At 36.4% G+C, this 25,812-nt stretch overlaps 2 protein-coding genes across 8 annotated transcripts in view; one reads left to right on the top strand and one right to left on the bottom strand.

Annotated features, from left to right (window-relative positions):
* Positions 1 to 1,068: 1,068 nt before the first annotated feature.
* Positions 1,069 to 25,812, bottom strand: part of LOC129573770 (putative sodium-coupled neutral amino acid transporter 11) — a 25,576-nt gene continuing 832 nt past the window's right edge. The window contains exons 1-11 of one of the 5 annotated variants that reach the window (XM_055454738.1): positions 11,086 to 11,640; positions 10,730 to 10,866; positions 9,600 to 9,785; positions 9,385 to 9,439; positions 9,130 to 9,189; positions 6,980 to 7,238; positions 5,603 to 5,673; positions 5,154 to 5,315; positions 4,712 to 4,824; positions 4,434 to 4,625; positions 1,069 to 4,355 (exon numbers count right to left, since the gene is read on the bottom strand). In XM_055454738.1, coding sequence (XP_055310713.1) covers positions 4,131 to 4,355; positions 4,434 to 4,625; positions 4,712 to 4,824; positions 5,154 to 5,315; positions 5,603 to 5,673; positions 6,980 to 7,238; positions 9,130 to 9,189; positions 9,385 to 9,439; positions 9,600 to 9,785; positions 10,730 to 10,786 — 1,380 coding nt within the window. In that variant the 5' untranslated portion in view covers positions 10,787 to 10,866; positions 11,086 to 11,640 and the 3' untranslated portion in view covers positions 1,069 to 4,130. Of the gene's footprint in view, positions 4,356 to 4,433; positions 4,626 to 4,711; positions 4,825 to 5,153; positions 5,316 to 5,602; positions 5,674 to 6,979; positions 7,239 to 9,129; positions 9,190 to 9,384; positions 9,440 to 9,599; positions 9,786 to 10,729; positions 10,867 to 11,003; positions 11,641 to 25,812 lie in introns of those variants that run through there. The other 4 variants (XM_055454740.1, XM_055454739.1, XM_055454737.1 and 1 more) reach the window with 4 other exon arrangements.
* On the top strand, positions 15,100 to 25,097 carry LOC129573767 (uncharacterized). 3 transcript variants are annotated; one of them, XM_055454720.1, is made up of 7 exons: positions 15,328 to 15,586; positions 15,739 to 17,005; positions 21,825 to 22,214; positions 22,287 to 22,500; positions 22,582 to 22,772; positions 22,939 to 24,351; positions 24,756 to 25,097. In XM_055454720.1, exons 3-7 carry the CDS (start codon positions 21,975 to 21,977, stop codon positions 24,819 to 24,821), a joined length of 2,124 nt encoding a protein of 707 aa, XP_055310695.1. In that variant the 5' UTR covers positions 15,328 to 15,586; positions 15,739 to 17,005; positions 21,825 to 21,974; the 3' UTR covers positions 24,822 to 25,097. The 3 variants fall into 3 exon arrangements, with proteins under 3 accessions (XP_055310694.1, XP_055310695.1, XP_055310696.1); XM_055454719.1 differs by having other exon boundaries at positions 15,100 to 17,005; XM_055454721.1 differs by lacking the exons at positions 15,328 to 15,586; positions 15,739 to 17,005 and adding an exon at positions 21,620 to 21,695.

Genomic DNA, 25,812 nt, shown 5'->3' with positions numbered 1-25,812 from the left:
TTTGCAGATAATATGGACTTGTTTTTAGTGGAAAAAATCTCTAATTTGTAGGGAAATTTCGAGTTTTGGACCAATTTTTAAGCGTTTGGTGGACATTTGGCCAAAAGAAGTCATGTGTTTACTGTGTTTACTTTGATTTGAGCAAAAAATACACGATTTTATAAAATGAAAATCTGAGCCAAGTTGACAAAACGAATGATGCAGAATTTCTAGTTTTGGTAAGTACTTTCAGCAGCGATACTCAAAACTTATGCCCGCAATTATGTGTTGCACTGTGTTATGAAAAACAGTTCATCCCAATGAATTCAGTACCAGTTTAAGCAATAAAATTCTTTCTTTTTGCGAAACAATAAAGTCAATTTTGGACCCAACACAAAAACTGAGGATGTTTTCCAACTTTATTTAGTTATGCGAAATAATTTCTAAGAAAAACAAAAAAAAATCACAAAAATTCCATGAACGTAGTGAACATTTCTCGCCTATTTCATAAGTCAAGTATTCTAGTGAATATGTTGTAAGTATCCATGACAGTGGATAGCTGATTTCAGAATTTTTAGCCGTCTATTGACTAACTTAAACCAAATAACTTGAGTTATTACAAACGTAAATAACTACTTTGTTCCAGATAATCATTTTGAAAAATGCCAGGACAAACGAAAAAAAAAAAATTCGTGGAAAATTTTAAAAATCGAAAAAAATCCAAGGAATAGGTAAATTCCTGAAGGCTTTTGGGTCAGATCATCATTAATTGTCCCAATTCATTCCATTTTATCAATAAATCCCCCAAAAAATGCAAGAAAACGAAAAAAAATTAAAGTTCAGACTTTAATTAAAGTCCGGACTTTAACGGAAAATCTCAAAGAAAAAACAAAAAAATAATGAAACCTTCGGATGTTTTGATGCAAAACATCATTATTGGGCCCAACAATTTTCATGCCAACGAAACATTTCAATATTATCCACTAACAAAAATTTTGTCTTTGGACTTTAATTAAAGTCTGAGCACTTTGAATCAGCATAAACAACTGCCTGTTGGTATTGTTTTATTTTGAAAGAAAAGATTTTGGATTGTTATTTGCATAGATACCTTTATTAAAATATGGTTATATCTAATTTTAACAATTTTGATCGTTTGTTCTATGATATACAATACATGTGTAAATGATAAATAACTGTTAAAATTGATTGAAAATAAGTACCCTTCTCTGATGTTATTCATGTTTGATTGTTTGAAGAAGCAAAAAAAAACTAAAGTCATCCGATTTACTGTTGTTATCATTGTCAATGCTCGATAAATTGATTCAGAAAAAACGAAGAATGGAGCCTGAATGGATTGTCATGAAAGAGAATAAGCCAAGTAAGCCAAGAAGAAAGCTGTTAAAAACAGTAAAAGTTATTTGATAGATTTGGCTTAAGATTTGTGATTGGTCTTTTGTATTTCTGTCGGCGGGAGCGATCTCATCGTAAATACTATATAAATTCATGGTTTTTTTTTCTTTAAAATTGGTTTTCAAATTAGACTGGAAGTTGGGTTAATTTTATACGATAAAATGTGTTGTAAATATTTATGGTCAAATAAAATGATGGCCAATTGAGCGGTGTAAGTATTTAAGATGCATTTTAGTATATTCGAATTTGGAAAGAATTTCAAATAGGTTTACGATGATATATCCAGTGGCGTATCCAGGGGGAGATTTGGAGGTTCAACCCCCCCCCCCCCCCCCGAAATCTGGAAAGGGAAAAAATATTATAGATTGAAGAAAAATTGCATTCAAGGTTACAAGTTATCAAGAAAATTTCCGCTCGCTTCGCGCGCGGCCCGTTAACAACTTTCGCAAAATATATTATTGTGGCTCCATTTGCCTTAAGGATTCATAAAATTTTGATTACATTTTATACATAAAGTTTATGTTTAACCGTTTTTTTTGTAAAAGTAGTTCGATATTCGCAAATCATTGGTGAGATTTTTTACGAACACTTAATATATATCTATTTGTTCACACCGTCAAGTACTGGCCGAATATGTTTTGAGAACGCACAAAACCCCTGCATTAATGATCTCTTCAAATCTTTAGCAGATATTGGCTCTCAAAGCGTTTTCCAACTCTGGAAAAGAAAATTTCGCCTTCCCCTTGAAAATTAGATCAATCGAAAAGTCCCCCTGAAATTCATCTCTGGATACGTCGCTGGATATATCATTGGTATTTTGTAAACGAAATGTATTAATTCGACCCAAAGATTGTGGCAACCAAGGGTAGATCATTTGAATATCTGGTACTTTCTGTTACGATACATTGAAATTATATAAAATATTTTTTAAAAAATTGTCTTCTCTTTTTTCAAAAAAGGCAAAAGGACTATCCATACATAAGCTTAATAACAAAAATTTGGAAATGAAAAAAAGAGTCTAATGAAACATTGTTCCGTTTCAATTTATACATCACATCCAATGAGATTTGCATTTGTAACATTTCATAAATTTGTCTAAATTCATTTAAACATTTTTGTTTAAATATATTTCTTTCATTACATTACACGGTAAATAAATATATGTAGTAGCCTTGTAGCCCTAATTCACACAAAAATATATGTTCAGTTATTTTTGTACTCTTTTTTTTGTTGTGGTGAATCGATCATTTTTGTCCTCTCTTGAATTTACTAGAATTTGTGTAGCTTCGAACTTTGAGCAACAGAAAATTGTATCCTAGACACTCGAAATCGTTTCCATGGAGGCAGTCATTGAAAACGAAATGGGTTGTGAAACGACGCAGTCTTTGTTGACGATGCAGATGAAGTTGAATGATTTGCCAATATTTCAAAGGACATTTTGTCGACATAGTATTCATTGTACGACTCGGCCATTGTCCATCACCACCACCACAAAAAATTGTGGGAATCATCGAATATAGTTGGCGAATGATACGTCAAGAAAACGGTTCATTTCAAAGGAGAACAACATTTTCTAGTCTTCATTACCCAATGCCACACATACAACTAGGATTTACCCTAAGGGTTTGACTCTAAATAGTTATAGCTTTTATCTAAATGTTTGTTTTTTTCTGGTTTGTTTGTTTGTTTTTGGCTAAAAATGTAAGCGGGATCACGAATTGCTCGGAACGGAAATTGGTTCCAAATTCGATTCTAATTCTTGCAAAGTATGTAACATACCCTTCCTTCGAGATTTGTGATGATAATATTTTATGAGTTCAAAGTTTATTTAAAATTTGTATAAAGCGATACGTTTTTTGATTTGAAATTAGGATAGCATTGTCCTGACGGAGAAACCGCAGCGAAAATAAAAAGTTCTATAATCCGTTTTTGGTTTTGGCGTTTCTCGTTTGTGATATCCGCTCTCTCTGTGTCTTCCTCTTTCTCTCCGATGACATATGTCCGGTAAATATGTACTGTGTATTTGGTTTTCCAAAGGAAAATGTTTGAAAGCTTTTTGATTTGTTTGCCAACAAAAATCCTTGGCACAGGTATACAAGTCACTACTTGCTAGTTGTTTGATATGAATCCGAAAAATAAATGCAACTTATTGGAACTGGTTCTCTTGATATATCGCTTAAATTGGATAATTTTTTAAGTATTTAAATGTGGTCCAGTTATTCGTATGCAACATTTGTAGTGCATATTTCCGGCAATTTCACTTGCTTTGTCCTACATAAAGAGCAAGCTATCACGACACAGTTTAGTTCATAGTCAAACAATCGAGTATATTTTCAACGGTTTATATTCATCGATGGACTAGCCATGACTAATCCTTAGGACAGGCTATACAGCTTGTATTAAAATCCAAATTGAATATTAGCTATAAGTTCTTGTTCAGTTTTTACACTTAATTGTAATCTATTGACCTACACTGTGTGATGTCAATTTGCTCCGTCTTGATTCTATAAATGATTCAGTATCTTAGTTGAGTGATGAATGAGAGTTATACCTCTGGCCTTTACCAGAGAAGAAATACATCTGATAGATTGATACGTCGATGTTTTGGGTATGTGTGTGTTCCGTTTCATTGGTCAAAGAATTCTGTACAAGAATGGTCAAAAATGTTTAGTTGTTCTGTGAGTTTTCATTGATTTTGTTCAAATATTGACGCCAAATGTTCACATCATTCGCTATCATTTTTAAGATCCATAATTTTTGCAATAGTCCAGCACGATATTTGATTTGCAATCACCCGTAAGGCTTGGCACCAGAAGCGAAGCTGAACCAAGAATTGTGACAATTGTACCAAACGCAACCAAACCAACCGCCGGCAATTTCTCGCGGCTAAACAACGAATGTGATTCCATTTGGATGTAAGCAAGGCCTGGGAGCACATAAGCCAACGGTATCGCTGCCAAAAGTCCCTGAAGGCACATAAACGACATATAAAATGAATTTTCGTTAAACAGTAACAGCGCACTGGATGTCTTTAAATAACTTACATTAAGCTCCAGCACGGGCCCTAAGCACTCCGTCATTGGTGAGATGAGAAAAGCTGTCAAAACAATGGCCAATGTTATTCGGGTGGATAGCACATCATTGTCTTCGCCCAATGCGTGTGTTGGGTCGGAATCCTTTTCATACGAATCGACTGGAGTTGACGACTGATATCGATGGATCTGATTTTTTACAATCTAAATGACACAAAGAACGGCAACTTTTATCGCCATCAAACATTTAAGATGCAAAAATATACACAAATTGTACACGTTGTACATACCTCACGCGAAACGAAGCATTCAATGGGGAATGTTAGCAGAATCGACACCGAAAATAGTACACGAGCAAAATTCATCAAATCATCATCCCAGCAATAGTTTTCCAACAAATCACCTACATCATACGCATACAAAAAAACCACATAACATAAACTAATTAAATTCGAGTTAAAATGTAAGCGATACCGATCTGAAAATAGCATCTCATTTGGTTTTATGGCTTCATTTGATTTCCAGCCATAAACGTTAAGTAACTCAATATGCTGCATTTTTAAAAGGACAAAAAAAAATACACAGTTTTATTCCGAGACAAACGTTGATAGCCGTTGAAAGCCGTCGAAAACCGTTAAACAAGGAGATAAAACACAGCGGAAAATTCCGCTAAAAAGGTTCGGTGGAAGCGCATGTGAGAAGGAAAAACAAGCATATCAGTTAATTATTCACCTTGTGATAAAGCTTTAAATGTTGCGTAACCAGTGATGCCAAACAATGCAGCTACAGCCCATGCAAACGCAATCGAGATATGTGTCACTTTTTCCCATCGTTCTAGGGTGGCTCCCCGTATAGACTGATACACCAGAAATGTATTGTGATGGCACATGAATGCTGCAGTAAAACACGCAAAAATACACAGTAAAGCTTACTTTATTTATTATGCATGGTTTTATTGAGTGTTGCGAAAGGTGGGCGGTGACGCAGAAGAGAAAAAACAACAAAACATTAAAGCAACAAACAAAGATTGCGAACTTTTTCTCTTCGCTTGCCTTTGTTTCAGCAGAATTTCGTTGTTGGTTTGCAGTTCTGTTGCCAAGTCAATTCAACGTTTGAACAAAAAAAAGAAGGCAAAAAAAACAACAAAATACAACGAACGAGAGAATACATTTGTTACTTACCAAAAGCCATAAGACCAATTGCTGGAATCACATCTATGTTTGCAAATCTCCAAGAACTATCCACGCTTGGGCTAAGTCAACACACAGTGAGAAACATTTTCGATTATAAACAAATAATGAAACCCCCCACCCAGAAATAAAAACACGCCATGAATATATTTAGTTTCAGAATGAATGGGTGAATGAAACAACCAACTTGAAATATGTTAACTGATGTTTTAACCAAAAGAGCGGAAAAAAATAATGAAAACAAACATAATTGCGCCAAAAATAATAAAAAATGGTTACGAGAGTGAGAGACACAGCAAAAGAGGGGGAGGAGTGGGGGGTAGATAAGAAATTGCTGTTTATTCATGTTGTTGTTGAAGGGGTGTTGTGTGTGTAAGAGCGAGCGAGCGAGCGAGTAAGTGAATTGATAAACGTAAAAACGGTTGACTTGAAAAAGCGCTCATGAAGCATTTAAAAACGGAAAAATGTGTATGGTGAGACGTGAGTGTATGATCTAAGTGGACATGCACATAAAACATTGGATTTTACTTCATTGACATTTTCACTATTTCATTGAGTGCGAACGGGTTTGTGAGTGCTTGATTGATACACTGGCTGGATCGGTGCACATTTTATATTGAATCAAATTGCAGTAAATAGATAGCAGGATAGATAGCAGTTGTCTCATAAAAAACTCAAAGGACTGACCTTTTTTTTATTCATATCAACATCAAGCGAAAAAAATTTAACCTTGAAATAAGTTCAAGGGTTAATAGACAACTTATATTTGAGAATGGGATGCTGAATTAAGCCGATGGTGTGAACGACATTTGGTTATCTAAAAACGATAAATTGCTTGCGAATCAATAACAATGGATAAATGCTGCGTTAGCAAACAGAATTATTGAGAATGCGCTCACATGTCAATGGCTGGCAAAAAATTGTGAATTCGATCTGAAAGTGAAAGCCGAACTCTTCGATTGCTGTTCAAAATCGATATCGAATATTATATCTCCTATATTTGCTTGAAAGTGTGCCACTTTTAACGAGACACACAGAAAGGGAGAGAGAGAGAAACGAAAAGATCAAGCACCTGGTTGAAATGGTTTTCATGAATGAAAAAATGTCCAAATAATTTTCGGTTTTAAGAGCGTTTTGCATCAAATTAACCCGATCTGTAGAAAAATAACTTTTTTATCACTTTCAGTTGCCATAAAATTGAAAAAAGAAGAATTTAATGTAAATTGTGTGTGTGTGTGTGTGTGTTTGTGTGACCAACAGAAAAATTATTTATAAATATAAATCTAAAAGCTCGTAAATAAAATGTTTCTGAGTAATAAAGACGCGAAAAAGAGAGCGAGAGGAAAGTGAGACGAAAAATAAACTTACACAACGTCATAGTCTCCAGAGATAAATTTTAGAATAACAGCAAATAGAATGAAAACAACACAGGCCAACGATAAAAACGATGCTCTTGCCAAACGAGATACATTCTTATACAGACAAAGTGGTATGACAACACAAACGGTTACGACAAAAACAACTAAAAATCGTACGGTGCCCATTGATCCAATATCCCACGCCGGTAGAAAGCGGATCAACACTTTTGACAATGTATCACCGACCACCACATTGTACGATATCATTGCTGCAAAGAGATGGAGAGAGACAGAGAGAAATACAGAGAGATAGAGAGACAAAGAGGGAGAAAAAGAAAAAAAAGGGAGCATATAACTGAAGAATGTGATACGATACACGAACGTTAAGTCATTTAATTCCCACATACGGGTCCACATAGTAAAGCAACAACAACAAAAAAGAGTAGTATGTTTGAACAACGGTTTGCGCAGCAAATTATCAATTCATAAAACAATATTGCACAATAAAGCTGCTTTACGCTCGTCGAGTTACGCACTGAGCTCCAATATCGTTGTGGCGGCAAATGTGTGTGTGTGTGTGTGTGTGCTGCTGCTCGCTGTTGTGAACTTCATGCCGTGTGCTTTGGGGGGATACATACGTTGGCATAGAGAGTCGTGGATTTTTCTTATTTCTACAAAACGACACTCTTGTATAACGTCTGTACTATTACTGCTGCCTTTTCGGTTGTTGTTGTTATTGTTGTGCCCCGACTTATTCATGTCTCATGCCTCAGAACAGCGTCACGCACGCGATACAGAATTGTACGGGTAATGTGTGGCTGCAAGCATCAACCACGAATCGAAAACATCACCATAAAAGTTGAGTTGATGACACTTATAAGCATTTCATATATACATAAGAATAAGAGCCGTCACTTCAGACAATAAATACGCACTTCAAGTGGTATTCAACAATTCAGATGAATATGAAGAGAGAAAGAATTACACTTGCTTGCGGTTTCCAGAAAGCAGCGAAAAAAAACTGGATAAAGAGCGAACAAGTTATTATACCACTTGAAAAGTTTTCAAATGAAATCATTTGATATTGAGCACTTCATTCTTTTATTTCAACTTTTCTTTGCTTTCTGTTTCCATTCGTCAATGTTATCCATGTTGTCTGTGGCATTGACTTTGTTATCTGCCCCAAGTTAAACATTGATCAAAAGTTGACTTCCAGGTAATGTATTTTGCGATTGAAAGAGCTTTTCCGCTTTTTTCTTTCTTTCTTTTTTCTTGTTTTGGGAAAATGTGACATGTCTTTGGGCGATGTCATTTTTTGTTCTGGCAAATAAATTGGAATTTCCGCATGTGGGAACAGTTATAGACAGAAAAAAATGACATCGAATAGATATGATACGATAAAACAAAACCGACAAGAGAAAAAAATGACGAATATAACAAGCTTTGATGGAGGGTTGGCGGTTGAGAATTAACTATGGGCGACAATGGAATGTGAACAATTTTTAATTCATATTCACTTTGAACATGCTTAAATCGCCTTGCGAACAAGAGAGAGAGAGAGAGAGAGAGAGGGAGAGCTAACGAGGATGAAAGGTATTTGATCACATTTTCCAATGGCAGAACGTGTTCCCTTTAAATTTCATGGCCATACTCTACACTATATTGGAAACTATCTACAACTATGTATATATCTATGTGTTTCGGCATATATATTGTCACGCTGCACGTGCACCTTCTTCACGCTTGAATTGATCAATATATTGGTAGCAAACGGCGACCTGGATTATATCTTATAAAATGGGATAACCAAGGAAATTTCATTCGCATTTGGAATTTATACGCCGTTGCACAAATAAAAACAAACTAAATTGAAGTGCAGTGCACACAGCGGGATAGAGATCGAAGGGGAGGTGAGAGTAGAAGGAAGCGAAAAAAAGAGCGAGCGCAAGTAGTGAGAGTGACGGGGAGTGCGAGTACTTGACACATGAAAATCGGAAGAAAGTAAAACATTTCATACAATCTGAGAGTTGCTTGAAAACCACACACATACGCACACACACACCACAAAGTGCAAGCAATTTATAATGTAAGCACATTCTACCGCAGGTGCACACAATAGCCGTTTTTATTGTGGATCAACGATGATAGCACACTTCTTACCTAACATTGGATACATAAATTGTAATACGGACAACAAATAGTATCCCCACTTTCCATACGCTGCAAATAGACAAAAAAACAGAGAAAAAAAGGGTTAGACAGAGACAGAGAGAGAGAGAGAGAGAGAGAGAGAGAGAGAGAGAGAAAAAAAAATCATGAATTATCATTTGCCACAGAGATAATAATTTTATAATTTGTTAAATGTCGGCGTGCGCTTAATATCTCGAATGCGAGTATAGAGAGAGTAGATTTTACCTGCTTCCATAATGCCGGGATAACTGAAGCGCCCACTTATGTGCCCACATCGCACCTTTTAAACACAAAGAAATGAAGATAATTATTTATTGCTCGTTTTTTATTCATTTACAATCTTCTGCAAAGCACTTGTAAAACTTTGATTATCATGTAAAAAGGTCATATGGTATCCAAAGGAGAATCAAGACAAAACCGAACAGAAAGAAAGAAAATACCATTAATATCAGCGAGTAGTCAGTGATTACGGCAACCACCATCAATAATAGAAGACCCAATCCGAAGCCAGCGCGATGTAACGCGTATGGAATGCCAATTATTCCCGATCCAACTATCGAATTTATGTAGTTGAATAATGCTTGCGGCAACGATGATAAACTGTCCGTTTTCTCAGTCGTCCCTTCCTGTTCGTGTCCCGGAGAATACATAAATTTACGCCGAACGAAGATATACAACAAACACACATACGAAAAAAAACGGAAAATCAAATCAAAACAATGTAACCATCAAGAATGATAGGAAAAGCTCGACAAAATCTTGTTTTCTCTCTCACTCCATCTTATTCACATTTTTATGACGACTCGCACACGAGAATGGACAATTTAAGTTTTCTTCTTGAAACTTTAGTTTTGTTTTAATTTATATCGTATTCGCGTGTGGCGAACACACCAAGAACAATCGAATGCACTTCACCGTTGTACAAAAGTTTTGACAGTAAAAAAGCATAAAAACCAAAGTACATACCCACCCACAGCCACACACATGAGGGGTCCAAATTAAAGTGCTCAAATCAGGAAGATGTAAGAAAAAGATTCGCTTTCTCCCAGTGTGATAGTCATTGTTGTGAGACTGAAACTGAAGACGTGTTGCTGCCATGCATTTCCGAAATGAAAAATTGCCATTCGGTATGTGATTGTTGTGGCTTTTTATTTTGTTCACTTCTTTTGACTGTGCATTTTCCTTGCTTTTGCGTTCGAAAAATCATTTTCACCATGAATCATGGTCCATGATAAAACCACAATACAAATGGTGCACTAAGTTTGACTCCCAACCCAAATGAATTTATCATTTTCTTCTCTGGGTTTCTTGTTGAGACTTGTGACAAAGGAATGTACAATGTTTTGTGTCTATTTCTGTGAGTGTGTTCGGAAAAGGTCTATTGGTAGAGACGCAATACAAATGGCTTTGATGTACTCTTTTATGTTATTTACAACTCTCATCTTCATAATTAAATTATCCAAACCGGTAAGAAGTCAAGCATTCAGTACTTCAGAAGCGTGGGAAATAGAGACGGAGAGCGAGAAAGAGAGAATGGATACACAAAAAATGGGAGTTGCAATTGGCTTACCTCTTGTTGAAGAATATAACTGATTTCGGTAACAGTATTTTTCCGCTCTCGTTCCATCCTTAGATTATTTACTTGCGTTTATACTGGATTTTCGTCTCTTCTTTGTGTTAAAATAAAGCCTAAAAAACCCACTTAAACTGGGTTTGGAAAAATGAAGGAAAAACCACTTGATGTTTAACTTGATACTTTCGTTTTAGTAAATAACTGAACTTAATGGAATCGAACGCATTTTTGTGTCATTTCATCTCAATTCATGGCCAAATAGTGACATTACATTTACAATCTGTTCACATATGCCATTCGATTTGGCACAGTGCCCATCATTTATCGAATCGAGTTTTTGGCTGGAAATTCACCTTTTTTATTTTCTGGAATATAAATGTATTTTCAAATGCGTGATGTGTTTGATTCCCGAGGAAAAAGTGAGTCGAAATCAACGTTTACATATGAATAAGAAATTCGATCGAATGATGGACCATGTTATTAATTCATTAAATACTATATCACGCTGTGGTACACAACTATTAATTATTATTTTTCAGCAGCTGCTAATGTTCACCCCCCGCAAAAATGTGCTGACACTTTCTCTCTTCACACTCTCATACACTCGCACATACACTCAATGCCTCTCACGCAATTGATACTGAAAATCTCGTTTTTTTCCTCTCAATTCAAAAAACACGAATACCGAAATTTGATTGAAACAGCCAAACAATCGGGAGAAGGAAAAAAAACGAACGAACGAACAAACACGACTTTCAGTCTTCTCAACAAAAAAACGTATCTCTCTCAACACACAATTGCGGTGAAAAGGTTTTTCTTCTTTTTTGGCGCTTCGTTCAATATTGTGTATGCTATCGCATTCGCTGCTATTCCTCAACTGCTTGGCTATTCATTGCCAATTGTTGAATAAACTCCCTTGCTCATTTCACATCGAATACAACACATGGTCATCACATCTCTCGTGGAAGCGCCAACGAACAACGAAAAACGGAAAATGTTTCCCACTTTACACACGTAAAGCAAATAGATGTGGAGAGAGAGAGAGAGAGAGAGAGAGAGAGAGAGAGAACGTCTACATCTATATCTGCGTATATATTTATATAATATAAAATATTTATTTGATTGTTGTGTATGGAGATGCGTACAGAGCATCCAGCATCAGCAGCAAGAGAAAAGAAGGAGATGCTAAGCAGATGATGGGAAATGGGTATGGTTGAGAATGTGCGGAGCGTGGTTACGATTCAAGAGGCATTTCATCGACAATTCCACACATTATCCGTGTTCGATGGGATTTCCATTTGCAAGTAAGCAGAGCACATGCATAAGAAAAAAGTTTCATTGATGAGAGAAATGATGTATGTGTTACAATGTCTCTCAACTCTTTATTCCCATAATAATACGATTCAGGATATGGGCGCACATGAACAATCTTGATGCCGTGATAAAAAAAAATAGCAACAACAACAACAACCTAAGGAGGGATTCTGTCCCGAATTGGCAGTTTTCCATATTCAATCAAAAAGAGATTGTTCATTCGTAGCGCTTTCCTGATTTACCGTCATATTATTCTCACATTCAATATCAAATTATATTCTGTTTTCATTAAGCATTTAAATGAGAACTGCAGCTTCATCATGATGCCTGTCAACGGCGAAGAAAATGAAGAGAAAAACAGCAGCAACAACAACAACAACAATCGACTCAATCATGTAAAACTTACCGACGAGATGAGAATCATTTGAAAATTCAAATGAAATTGCCATTCCATCTCGAACAACGTCGTGCCAATCGCTTTCGGTATTGTTGTGTGTACTACGTAAACAGTTAAAAGCAATGCTCCGCTTGCGAAAGCGATGGTAAAATGCAGAACAGACGCACAAGGTCAACTTGCTTTGATGCTAGTACATATATATATATTCAATGTCCATGTGTCAAGCATTAACACAAATACGTGTGCAATTGCGTGGTGTGTTGTATATAAACAAACATCGTATGAATTATATGAGCTCGCAGACAAGGACTGAACGAAATGCAACGAAAGCCCCATCAACGCTGGTAGTATTTCTCTAAATCCTTCATCATCATCGGTGGCAGCAGCAGCAACACATGTAATTGATTCGACACAAAAATCCAGTCGACTGAATGATTTGACTGTTTGATATATTCATTTGTTACACATTTGAACACATCAAACCAGCGACAGCATTGTACGTCAGCAACATTTCAAATACAGCGAGTGAACGAGTGAGCGAGTGAGCAGCAGTCAATGACAGATAGCTGAGGATATATGCTGAGCATAGAAACTCAGTAAGCTGAGATTGGGACATTTTGACTTTATGACGTGTAGTCCAAACAAATTTATCATGGTGAGCAGCACACAAAATATGAACAACGATTGAAATTTTGAAGGAGATAACCCGATACTAATCAAAATGTAATGCTCGCATTCTCTTATCTCCTCATTTCTCTCTTCTTTTTATTTCATTTTATCGAGTCATACACTGTATTACTTAACGCAAAACGTTTTATGTATTTTCATCTTGTGTTCCTTCAATGAAATTTGTCATGCGCATGAGTGTCACTTTCGTTCATGAATTTTCATTTCTCTCACACTGGCTGATAATCGGAACGTGAGTTCCAATTTGATATTATTTATGTATATATACCACGGGCTTTTTTCTCTCTGTCTCTCTCTCTCTCTCTGGTGATGGTGGTATGTAGCTTGAATACTTCTTCTGCATACATAGCATGGTATGATCGTGTAGGAAAAATTGTATTGCTATCAAATTTCCGTCTCAAAATATATAAATTATTTTCAAATTATTTACCGAGCACTGAAATGTGTATTGCGAACGACAACCGTATTTTGTTCTACCCATACTGATGCTGCTTCGTGATAAGAGCAATTGTCTCATAAATCACTTCGCTGCCATCATACCATGATAGCATCTTGACAAAATATGTTGGCCACCAGCGGATTACGGAGAGTTTACTACATCACACAGTTAATTGCTTCCGTTTGCTCTCTGATGAATAATGTGTGTAGCATTTCGATGAATTTTTGGCACTTCTTTATGCGGATTTTGCATCAATCGAAACCGAAATGAAGCGAAAACAAACATCGAGCTACAAAACTAATAAAATATTTTATGAATATTTTAATCATCAAACATTTTAAATGGGTTAACATCTGATGATAACCCCATCGAAACATAGAGAGAGAGAGAAATTGAGTGATGCGCCATTTTCTAGGACACAACGTTTTAAATTGTGAATTGAGAGAATTCCATGTATAGTAGACATGTCTATTGTAATTTGAACAATGAATAGAAGACGTTCGTGATGCGATTATAATTGTATGGCATAATGACATAAGCCTCCAAATCAGTTTCGGTCTTGTAAATAGATCCTTGTTGCGTTTGAGAATGAAACACACAATCCCAATTTTTTTTCCATCAAATCGTTTTATCGATAAAATGGTGTATATGTGGAGACGAACTGGAACTAAGGGGGGGAGGGGGACCTGGTATTGGTTTAACACACTGATGGCGACGACTTTTTTCATATTCAACGCAAACAATCTGGACTAATGGATTGTAAAAGAAACATCGTGTCTCCTCTCATTCTCTCGGGTCGGTGATTTATGATGGTGCATGATACAATTTATCCATTCAACAAAATTACTGTATCTAAGACTAACTCCGTATCAAACGCATGTAGACGCGTATATTGTGAACATTTTTACGATACTCATTTACCGGCACGAATTTTTAGTGCTTTCGTTTTATTTTTAGAATCCCATTGATAATGTTCTCGGTTTTTCTTAATATTCGTCCCGTTGACGGACGATGTAGAGTTGTAGACAGTCCCATTAAACCAACAAAACCATAACAAGATATGCGACATAAAATCATTTTTCATCAATGCCGTGAAATGGTTGAATTCCTGCGGAGAGAATGTGATGAGAGAGAACGAATTTGAAAATTAATTTTTACCAGTCACGCTAAGTCAGTTCAATTCTCGTGTTTAGACACAAGATGAAGAAACATATTTTTGAATTGGGACTTCCCATTTGAGTGTGAATCCACGGCATTCGATTCAATGATAAGGCCACGTTGAGTGGTTTTACCGAATAGTAAGGGAAAGAAAATGAGAATAAACTACGGATTGAGTGAACACGAGTAGGGCGAGTAATGTTCATAATTTTTCCAAGTTTGTGATTATCAACGCAAACATACATCGGTCGGAAAGTGCAATCAAATCTCACTCATTTTGTTCAGTTGGCTAAAGGCAAGCGAGTGTAATTCCAGAGCATTGGCACCATCGAGCCGAAGAGTGATGTTGTACATTTTGCGTTAACTCAAAATGAATTGAACTCGGTGTGTTCGTGTGTATGGTTCGTCTGTGTCGAATTGTGTGTGCGCGCCACTCGTCTTGTGCTCACGCCGATTTCTCGCATTGCATGCGAACCAACGACGACGGAGCTGTGTTGAGTGTGTTTTTGTTCGGAATTAAAATCGTCTGTATCATTTGACCTCCTTCCATTCCCGTTGTAGCTGTGTACTCTCAACACGTGCGTATTTGAGTGAAAATTGTACGCTATGTGTGCTAGTTGACATTCAGTCGTTCTGGTGATAAAACGTGTTTACAAATCAAAACACACAGCTACTAGAAAAAAAAATTCTGTTATTGTTGCTTCTTTTTTTTTACCTCAATATGACATACGCGTGCGCATACTCGGAGTTTTTTCGGGAACACAGATAAAAAAAAATAATAAAAGAAAAGAAGAAGAAGAAAAGAAGAACACACAGCAAAAATATGCATAACATACCGAAACACAATTTAATTTCAAGTGTATGAATTTATTTCAATTTTTTTTCTGTTATTGCTTTTTCGTTCGTTAACATAGTGTGTGCGCGCGCTCTATTTTGGATTTGACTTTTTGTGTTACATTTCTGCATTAAGTGTATCATTCTTTCGTTTCGCTCCACCATTCTTAATTACAGCAGAAGATTCTTTTTTTTTTATCTGTTACAATTCTTGTTTTGGGAAAAATCACAGAAGAAGAACAAAAATAATAACAAGCAAAAGAGAAGTTGAAATTTACGAGCCGTCAGTCAGTCGGAATTCACAAATGAAACTTGCAAGGCAATAAATGTGTGTTGTGTGTTCATCGTTCTAAAATTAATCAGATCATTTGCTGTCAACACAACACAACTCAGTCTGTCAATTAAATGTGTTATCCTGAATGAAAATCAAATCTATTCACACGGATTTTGTGTTTTTTTTTCTCTCTTCGAAAATCGTATTTTGTAAGTGATTTTTAAAATCATCGTAATGTAAACAGGAGTAGACATATCGAGACGAATAAAAATTTATAGCACACCAACAACAACACATAAATGTTTAATGTACACATACAAATTTTAAATTCATCTTGGCAGTCGTTGTTTCTGTTGCCTGTTTCATCGGTCGGTCAAACTTTCGAACTCGTTCATCAAAGTTCTAATTCTGACACACAAAGTGAAACGCTGTGAAAGTGACTCGCATGAATCCATAGAACGATTTTACAAATCAAAAGGCCAATTCAGTGTAAACGGAAATGTTCTATGCTGCACACAGCACGGCACACATAGAGTACGTGGTCATATCAAAAATCGAATCGGATCACTTGCAAAATAGAGCACATTGCACAGGATAGCACAACGGAAAAGTGGATTGGGCCGAAAGGAAAATCGATAACCGGAGAAAACCCCGTATCTAATTTTGAGTATTTGTAGAGAAAAAAAAAGTAGAAACGCCAGCGCGAGGAAAGACACAAACGGCGGTGAGAGGCGAAAAAAAACAGACAGGATTGTTGGTAATTTGTTGGCTGTTGAAAAATTGTGCGTGCTTGTAAACAATTAACGATGCGATAGCAGAAAGTTGCACTTGTTGTTGCTGGTTGGTTGGCGTGTGTGTGTGTATGGTGCGCTGAGCTGCACTCGAAAAGTGCATGATATCCATATTTGTTGTCAATTTATGTGCAGCATATACAACACTAAATGTGTACGACTCTGAAAACACAACACAACACAGAAAAAAAGTTCCCATACGTGTTCCATAGTGTAAATCAGTTAAAACAGTTTGTGTATTTGACTCTCTGACAAAACAGTCTTCGTGGAGTGTGTTTTCCGTTTATTTGCTGTGAAATCAAAAAGAACGAAGGAAAAAAACAGCGCAAATCGTACGTGTCAAAATGAACTTCGAACAGCAAAGAAACAACCAGAAAAGGTAAGCTCTTTTTTTGCCCCGCTCTCTCTCCACTTGTATCAAATTATAATTTCATCAAATTACAAACTGGCATATACGTACACAAAATTAAAACGGTTTAATATATATCAAATGAAAAAACTATAATTACAACATTATATGCAAATAAAATTAGTTTTCCTGCTCTCTGCTCTCTGACGAATGATAGTGAGATGCTGCGGCCGCAACTGCTACTCTGGTGCAGCCGCATTGGCTCGACAGTGGCAGTGCACAGTGCAATCGACTCGATATATATATTTACTATCTATTTTAATTATGCTCATGCTCATGTTCAGTTGCTCGAGCACTCGAATGTTGATGGAAATTTGTGTGTATGTGGAAAAAAACTGTTTTCTTTGTTGTTGAGTATCTTCACGATGATGTTGATGAAGTCAGAAATGAAGCAGCAAGAAAAAAACACACACACACACGATGTCTGCACAAAGCCCCGTTTATTTACTCCATGTTAACATATTAATTTTTTGTAATTTCATTATTTCTACTGCAAAATAGAAACGGGTTTTCCACCTAGCTCTTCAATATCAAAATTGTGTGTATGGCAAAGGCAAATAAAAAAAACACGAAATTCGTCTCTGCCGTCGTCATTTCTCTATCGTACAATATACGAATGATGTTCAAATGCATTTAATGTGCACCTGCCGCATGAAAATTATTTGTGTGTGCATAGATGTCGGAAGGTTATCGGAAAAGCGAACACATAAATTAGTCGGCATACACAAATATATATTTAGAGGCTTGTAGTCTTCCTCTTTCAAGCATCAACATTCACTTATCATGAAGATTGCAACCGAAATTATCTTTCTTGCATCCAAATGGAAGATGAGCAGACACTAAAAAAAATGGTTCAACAGCATTTGAACAAGATATGAAATTGCTTCGTTGAGATTGTGTATGCCGAATGCTCACTCGTTGAAACTAAAACAAAAAAAAAAGAAACCAAAGTGTCATCTCCTCGGTGAAAGATTGTGCACAGCACACATTGCGCACAATAGCAACGGGTCGACTGTAGTATGGACGCACAATGGGCGCCCGCACAAGCGATCACAATCAACAAATGATCTTGAAACGATGTGAAAAAAAAGAATTCTTTCGAATGAGAGTGGAATGTGGCACATTTGCTTTCGCCACTCTGCTGCGGTCACTCTGATTTCCTCAATGAGCGACGACGATTTATTGGCTTCAATGCCTATTGATTTCTTTTTTTTAATTTTTTGTTTTTTTTATTTTTCATTTCGTTCAATTGTTCACATCGATTTGTAAACCAAATGAATCCACGCCCAAGCCACATTACACTATTATACTATACGGGGAATTTTTCTTTTCTTTTTTGAACAAAAAAACGCAAATAAAATGTTTTCACGTACATACATGTTCAATTGTTTGCCTATTGATTTGGGTCACACAATGACAAAAAAAAACATTTCTGCATAGTTGATTAGGCTAGTGAGCAGATCAAAATCGACACATTGTAAACTGCGCACCAAAAAGCGGAATCAATTCCATGCCTAGCCATTAAATTCGTTCTTGTCAACGACTTTCTAAATACAAAGACACGCACCAAAAATATGTGTGATATACTCATAAATGCCCATAATGTGTTAATAACGCTTTAATTAACCTTTCAATTTAACCAGAGGTTAGATGTCTCGGTGCTCCCGTTTATGAAGCGAGAAAACGCCTTCCGAAACTCTTCGATACACACGAAATGTGTAGTTTTGTTCATTATCTGTCGTTTTGTTTTTTTTTAGTCAACCGTTATGACTATGTCAATGCAGCCACAAAACAAAAAAAAGTGGCATAAAACGCACGGAGAAAGAGATTGAAGAAAATTTCATATTTTATGTGCGGTAGCTCGTAAAAATATAAATGATATTCCATATTCAGATGCCGGCAATAAACGTTTGGGCTGGTCAAAAGAAGATTATCATATGAAAATGTGAAACGAAATACATGCTAATATGGGTCCGCTTATCAAATGTGTCACTGTGTTTGATCGAAATGAACGTGACACTAACTGGTGAGCGCGCGATTGATTATTTGTGCGCGACTGAACTGTGTGAGTTATGTGGTCAATAATGAAACTATGTCGACGTGTAATCTTAAATGACTCAGAACGTTTCTGATTTAAAATTCAATGTACTTTGATTGGGCTGGGTATTCTTTTGATATGTCCGTTCTATTGTTGTTGTTGTTGTTTGTTTGTTTCGTTTTGGATTTTGACATCGCAAAACTGATTGCAAAGTGTCGAGGTGTGATCAATGCAATTTCTTTGCAACTTGATAAACAATTGCAGCCACGACAGCGCGTTGAAATGTAAGCCGTGCACTTTGTCGATTTGCATTTTTCATATTTTTCTTCTATCTTTCAATGGAGTTGGCTTTCGTGGAGTGTGACTTCAGACCGACTAATTTTCATATAGATGCATTTGCAACACACCTTTTTGGCAGCTAGACTCTAGCATTATTGCACTATATATGGTTTCATCATTTACATGATGCCATTTTTTTCTGCTTGCTCATTCGTTCGTTTCGACTTGAAAGAAAACAAACTCGAAGAAAAACAAAAACCAAATTACATTTGTTGCATGCCATCATAATGAGATGTGAATTTAGAAACAATGCACACAGCCACATACAGAACTAGGTAAAATCGGTGATAGATAGTAGATAGATACATATATTTACATGAACGTCATAAAAGTCACACTCATCTTCATTGAATAATGTGAACTGAAGAGAAAGAAAGAAGCAGAAGAAAAAAAACAATAACCACACTCAACATTCGCTTGCCGATTGAATGAGTATTCTTTAAATTACGATTTCTTCTTGTTTCGCTCGAGTTATGCATTCTAATGTGAATGCGAAATTTCTTATGAAATCCTCATACTGGAAAAAAAAATAATATGAAAAATCAGCAACAAAAATATTTTTTGATGTATGAATACAAGAAAAAGAAATGGTATGGAACCGTGATAGAACCGACGAAAACAAGTGAACGACGATTATGGTAAAAAAGAAAACGATTAACGCGATCGTTACAGTAGTTTGAAGAAATTAATTTATGAGAGAAAAAAAGACGAAGCGTATTGCACCTGTCGTTAATATAGTTCTTTGCTGCAATTAAATCGGCGGCATTAGTGTGTATGCAGGCAATTCCATTTTAATTCAATTGGAACGGTAATGGAAAAGGAGCTCGCATGTCAGTGGCAGTTTCATCATTTTACATGAAAAACAAAACAAACGCAATGCGTACCCGATGATCCCTAGGGAGGCCTATAGAGAGTAAATATTAAACACGACCGAAATGAAACGAGAATGTGCCCAATAAACCACAACGATAATAATGGACGTCAACCGATTAGTTTTATTATGCGTCGTTTTTTCTTCGTCGTCTTTTCATTAGATTATATCTGAAAGTGATCCGAGTTCGCTGTCGGATAGGTGTTATTGTTGAGAGGTGAATTACGTGTGAATGACAATACGACGACATTTCGGCATTCGTTCAAACAAAACAATATCGAAATACTTCCGAATTATTTGGGCGGCTTCGTATAATAAACAAAGACCACCGATTCTGAATGAATCAAATAAGATAAAAGTGCTAAGCCGCAAGTGAGAGCATTCGATGGCCGAAATAAAAGAAAAAAGAAATAAAATTTAAATGAAAAAAGCATCGACAATGTGCGAATGACCTGAATTGAGCGAAATCCTACGGTCAGATTAAAAAGATGTACATATATTTATATATTCCGAATATGATTAAAATAAAGACGATGACTGATGGCCGTCATTTCTCATTTCGCATGGAATTGTTGTGTGATGAATATATATATTTTGTTTAATACTCTGTCTTGCTAGTTGATCCGATGCTCTTTATTTTTTGCAACTTTTTCTTATTCTTCTTCTTCTTCTCCATTTCTTCGTTCACAAATTCACTGTGACTACAACTACAGCGTCTTCGTTGTTGGTGTGTATATCAATTTTTTTTAACATATTTCGTATATCTGTGTTAGGAACACAGATCACTTACATGTAACATGTTTTGTATGTGTGTGTGCTTTTTTTGCTGATCGGATTAATGTATTTTTTTCTTTCAATTTAATCAAAATCTATTGTTTCTGGATTTTTCGTCACTTGAATTTCTCTAAGTATTCGCATCTTGATTGATACACCTTTCTTTGGCTTCGCTTGTACCCGACAATTCCCATCGATCTTCCAACCGAACTGAACCGAACCGAGCCAAACAATACGCGAATGGGGGTACATACAGACGATGATATGGGTATACACGAACAATTATGTAAATGAAAATGAATTCTTTTTGTATCGCGTCTTCTTTCCCTTTTCATATTCAATAGAAAAAATATTTGCCTGCTTTAATTTTCATTCCGTATTCATTAAAATGATAGAGCGAGCAGTATATATTTAATGACTGTGCTCATACTATACACATATTGATGTGAGTCAGTTAATGAAATTTCGAATATATATCTGAAACAGACATAGAAATGAAAAGCAATGAGAGGGAAGAGAAAAAAATTACGACAAACTCATTGGATGTAGTTAGTTTGCGAGCAGAAACAATTCATCGAGAGGCAGAAGTCGCGGTTGAGCACGCCAACAGATACAGAATAGAAACAGCCAACAATAATGTTATTAATTTTCATTCTCTGTAAAAGGAAAACGAGAAAGAAAAAATAAAAGTTTTTCTTTCTTTCTTTTGCTGCATTTAATTTCACTGGTACATTGATTTCAATGCTTTTGTTTTGTGCAACTTTCAGATTTTGAGCAGTGCGATTTCGGAGGCAGTGACAAACATGTGGAAGGGTGGTGACTGAAATACAAACCGAAGAATCGAAACGAGTCGGAGAGAAGAAATCAGCTGTACAATTTACAGCGAAACATCAGAGAGACGAACTGTCAATTTCACCATGTATCAGGAGATTCATCATACTCTAAAACTAGCGGACTCAAATCAATACGAACAAAAATCCACCGCAAAAATTTGTACATGCAACAAATGCCACAATAATACCTATGATATATGCTTTTATGTACCCTTTTGTACGATATTCGTATGCTTAGGCGTCGTTCAAATCATCTCGGGCATTTTCTATTTTATAACGATTCCTGTCATTAAACTCATTTTTAATGTTGCTATCGGCTGCTGGGTATGGTGTTCATTTCTGATGACAACACATGCACATCGGCTAAAATTCTCTGTTTGTTCTTTCTGTTTGCAGGCCATCCTGTGTGGGATCAGCGGTAGCATGGTGGCATGCGTGTGCCCATCGACACCGCGGAAACATGAATTCCTACTCTATTGCTCGCTCTCCATACTCATTTTAAACATTATCAATTTGATTTTATTAGAAATCGGACAAGTTCGTGAAATTTTTAATGAGCATTTACAAAAAGCACTCAGCAAGGAGTACGACTTGTTGGAATCAGAGAATGGTGTGTATATCATTTGGCAATTGTCATTTTTCTTCTCATTTCATTGATTGACCAGTATGTTTCGCATTATTATAACAACAGGTCGATTCATTACAACTTATTCGGCTATACTACTGATAATCGTCGCTTTTGTCGAAGCCCAAATAAACTTTTGTTTCTTGAGCCGCAGCCAAATGAAGCATAAGAAAGAGAAGCACTCACGAAAGTCTCGCCGACCACAACAATATATTGATAATGATCAGACTGCCGATTTGGAATACGTTATTCCAAAAGTAAGTTCCGAATAGACCCGGAACCTCAATCCGGGCACTGTGTGCCAATTAATTATTGCTTAATTTTTTTCTTTTTTAATTATATAAACCTAACCATTAACCCAATGACTTGACGATATTATTACAAAATATTTAATGCTTGATAAAATCACGTTGCTACTTGCAGAAAGTCGAGACGAATGGTAGTAGGAAACCCTCAATGTCGATGGATACAACTGTGCAGGTGTACGCCAAATCATGGGTATTCGAAGGCACCGGCGAAGAAGCATATCATCAACCAGGTGATTCATCTTCCGTATCAATTTGCTCATCAAATTCGCCAACGCGTGCGGGTGGTGGTGGTTCGACTAGTAAAAGCCAAAAGGGCCATTCAAGCAAGCTATCGGATGCGACTAGCGATCGTTTCAATACGCAAATGAGTAGTTTTTCGCGATGTGCAACACCATCGCCAATACCGAATAGTGGGCAAGCGACACCAACTAACGTCATTTACGCCGATTATTTAAGCCCAAGTCATAATTCTCGAGTACATAAAACAAATCGCTTGACAGTCGATTACATTGCATCGGTTGATCCGGCTATTGGAACGGTTGTCACACCGACACTAGTTGCGACTAGTTCAACCGTAGCCCCGAAATATACCACCAAAACACAAATCCAAAGCAGCAACGGGCCATCAAGCATTTCCAGTCAACAGGATGACAGTCAATATGCATCGATGCTCGCCGAGCTGGAGCAATCGTTAATCGAGAAAAAGATTCAAGCAACAAATATGTCACCGGATGACACCAGCCTTACTGCTTCCACCGATAAATTTGGTTCATCAAAATCATCGTCGAAAGATTTGGAGTTTTCCAAGGAATTAGAAGCGGCACTTCAGTTGATCCAAGACCTTGAAACACCATCTGAGGGACCAGCCGATGGGACACAATCGCAATCGGCGCAAGCTGCTGCTAAAGTGGCCCGATCGGAGAGTGAAAAAACACTGAGTGCTGCTATATCATTGCCATCACCCGAACAAGGACCGTACAAACTGCAAACGCCCGACGCTCAAACACCACAAAACGGTAAGCATGACGAATACCGGCGAACGAATGCTATTCACATCGAACCAAGCTCGCAAAGTACATCAACATCGGGCTACAGTTCCCCGAATTCATTCTCATCCAATGTACGATTGTCGCACGCGAGCAGTGGCATTAGCAATAGTACGATTCATGACAGCGTCTACAGCAGCGATCAGTCGAATGTGGTTCGCATATACATCGAACAGAACAGTCCATGCACCACACCAACACCCAATCCGACAGCAGCGATGGCTGCCGCGAAAATTCACTCAAACTCAAAACGAAACCACGCCAAGGACCATGTACTGAACGATTCCAAGGGAATTAAAATGATTGGCAAAGAGAAGCAATCAAATGATTCACTAAATAAATCGTATCTTTTATTTAAGAAGCGCACCAAACTGATGCCACATTCCGATTTTCAAAATCGTATATTTAAATCTGAATGCTTGGCCTATTTAACCGACGAAGAGCTAGTTGCACGGCACAAGTGCAATCGAGACGTAATTCGGGTAAGATTTCTACGCAAGATTTCAAGCACACAATGTACTACTTTCGGCTTCGATTTTGTTTGCGAACCACTTAACATTTCTATACTAAATCAACTTCTCTCCATTTTGTCCCGTATTTGTCTACCTATCTATTGTATTTTGGGTGATGGTATAGTGCCAAGGATTCGACATTTCGACACGAGTTTAATTGCTAAAACAAACTAATTTTACTAACACTTTTGTGAACACTCGATTTTTTTAAAAATTAATCACACAGGGGATGGAATGGCAATACTAACAAACAACATTTTGTACCAATTTTTTTCTACAATTTTTTCTACTAATTTTTTAAACGAAATTTTTTCAAACGTATTTTGCATTTTTTTTCTCTTTTTCTGTCTCTGTCTCGCTCTCATTTTTTACAGAAAATTGAACAAAGCGTTGCACAAAAGATCCGAGGGAGCCCCCGATATAGCGAATATCATACTTAAATGCAGACAAAGTCACACATCATTATCATTGCATAACGACACAAACACACACACACACTACGACTTTTAATTCCGTTAGATAAATGTATTCGTAATCAATTGATGTTTAACCACATTTGCAAAGAAAATACACGTTCAAATTATTTAATTTGAACATGAAAAAAAAACAATTGCAATGCGGAAAAAAGAACAATTATTTGCTTAAGTAGTCAATTTTGCCAATTTCAAAGATTGAAAATGTATGAAATTAAACAGAAAAAATACGCGAGAGATGAATTATTTTCGTTGAATTTTGTTTTTTTTTCGAATCTAACACTATATTAGAACTAGTGTTGGCCGTCGAACACTTTCGAACACTTGTTCGACCGTTCGACAACATAAAAAAAAATTGTTTTGTTCGTTCGTTCGTTCGAAAGTTTTGTAAAAACTTATTTTGTTCGTTCGTTCGTTCGAAAAGTTGAAAATTATTTTTTTTGCTCGTTCGTTCGTTCGAAATTTATTTTAAAAAAATGTTGTTCGTTCGTTCGTTCGGAAATTGCTATGTTCGACCGTTGGGATTTTTTAAATTTGAAATACATAGGAAGCAAATATTTCTTTGGCTAAGACTGAAGGTACAACGTTATTACCGGTGTTATTACTCAGTAATACCACTGGTAATAATTAGTATCGATCTTATTACCGATTAATAAGTAATTACCGTTAAGTACTTAATTAAACTTTCTACTTAAGCTTGAGTATGTACTTTAAGTACGTTAAGTACTTTAAGTACGTTAAGTACGTTAAGCACGTTGAGTACGTTAAGTACGTTAAGTACGTTGAGTACGTTAAGTACGTTAAGTACGTTAAGTACGTTAAGTACGTTAAGTACGTTAAGTACGTTAAGTACGTTAAGTACGTTAAGTACGTTAAGTACGTTAAGCACGTTAAGTACGTTAAGTACGTTGAGTACGTTAAGTACGTTAAGTACGTTAAGTACGTTAAGTACGTTAAG

This window comes from Sitodiplosis mosellana, unplaced genomic scaffold (genome assembly GCF_009176505.1).
Source record: "Sitodiplosis mosellana isolate CC-2019 unplaced genomic scaffold, AAFC_SMos_1.0 Smas_scaffold_6102, whole genome shotgun sequence".
NCBI lineage: Eukaryota > Metazoa > Arthropoda > Insecta > Diptera > Cecidomyiidae > Sitodiplosis > Sitodiplosis mosellana.
Note: the sequence above shows the minus strand (reverse complement) of the source record. Positions and strands in the feature narration are given on the sequence as shown.

Coding starts and splice junctions, on each gene's coding strand:
- LOC129573767 (XM_055454719.1), top strand. CDS start 21,975: ATGTATCAGGAGATTCATCATACTCTAAAACTAGCGGACTCAAATCAA. Junction 22,501..22,581: donor CTTGTTGGAATCAGAGAATG/GTGTGTATATCA, acceptor TTATAACAACAG/GTCGATTCATTACAACTTAT. Junction 24,352..24,755: donor GCAATCGAGACGTAATTCGG/GTAAGATTTCTA, acceptor CATTTTTTACAG/AAAATTGAACAAAGCGTTGC.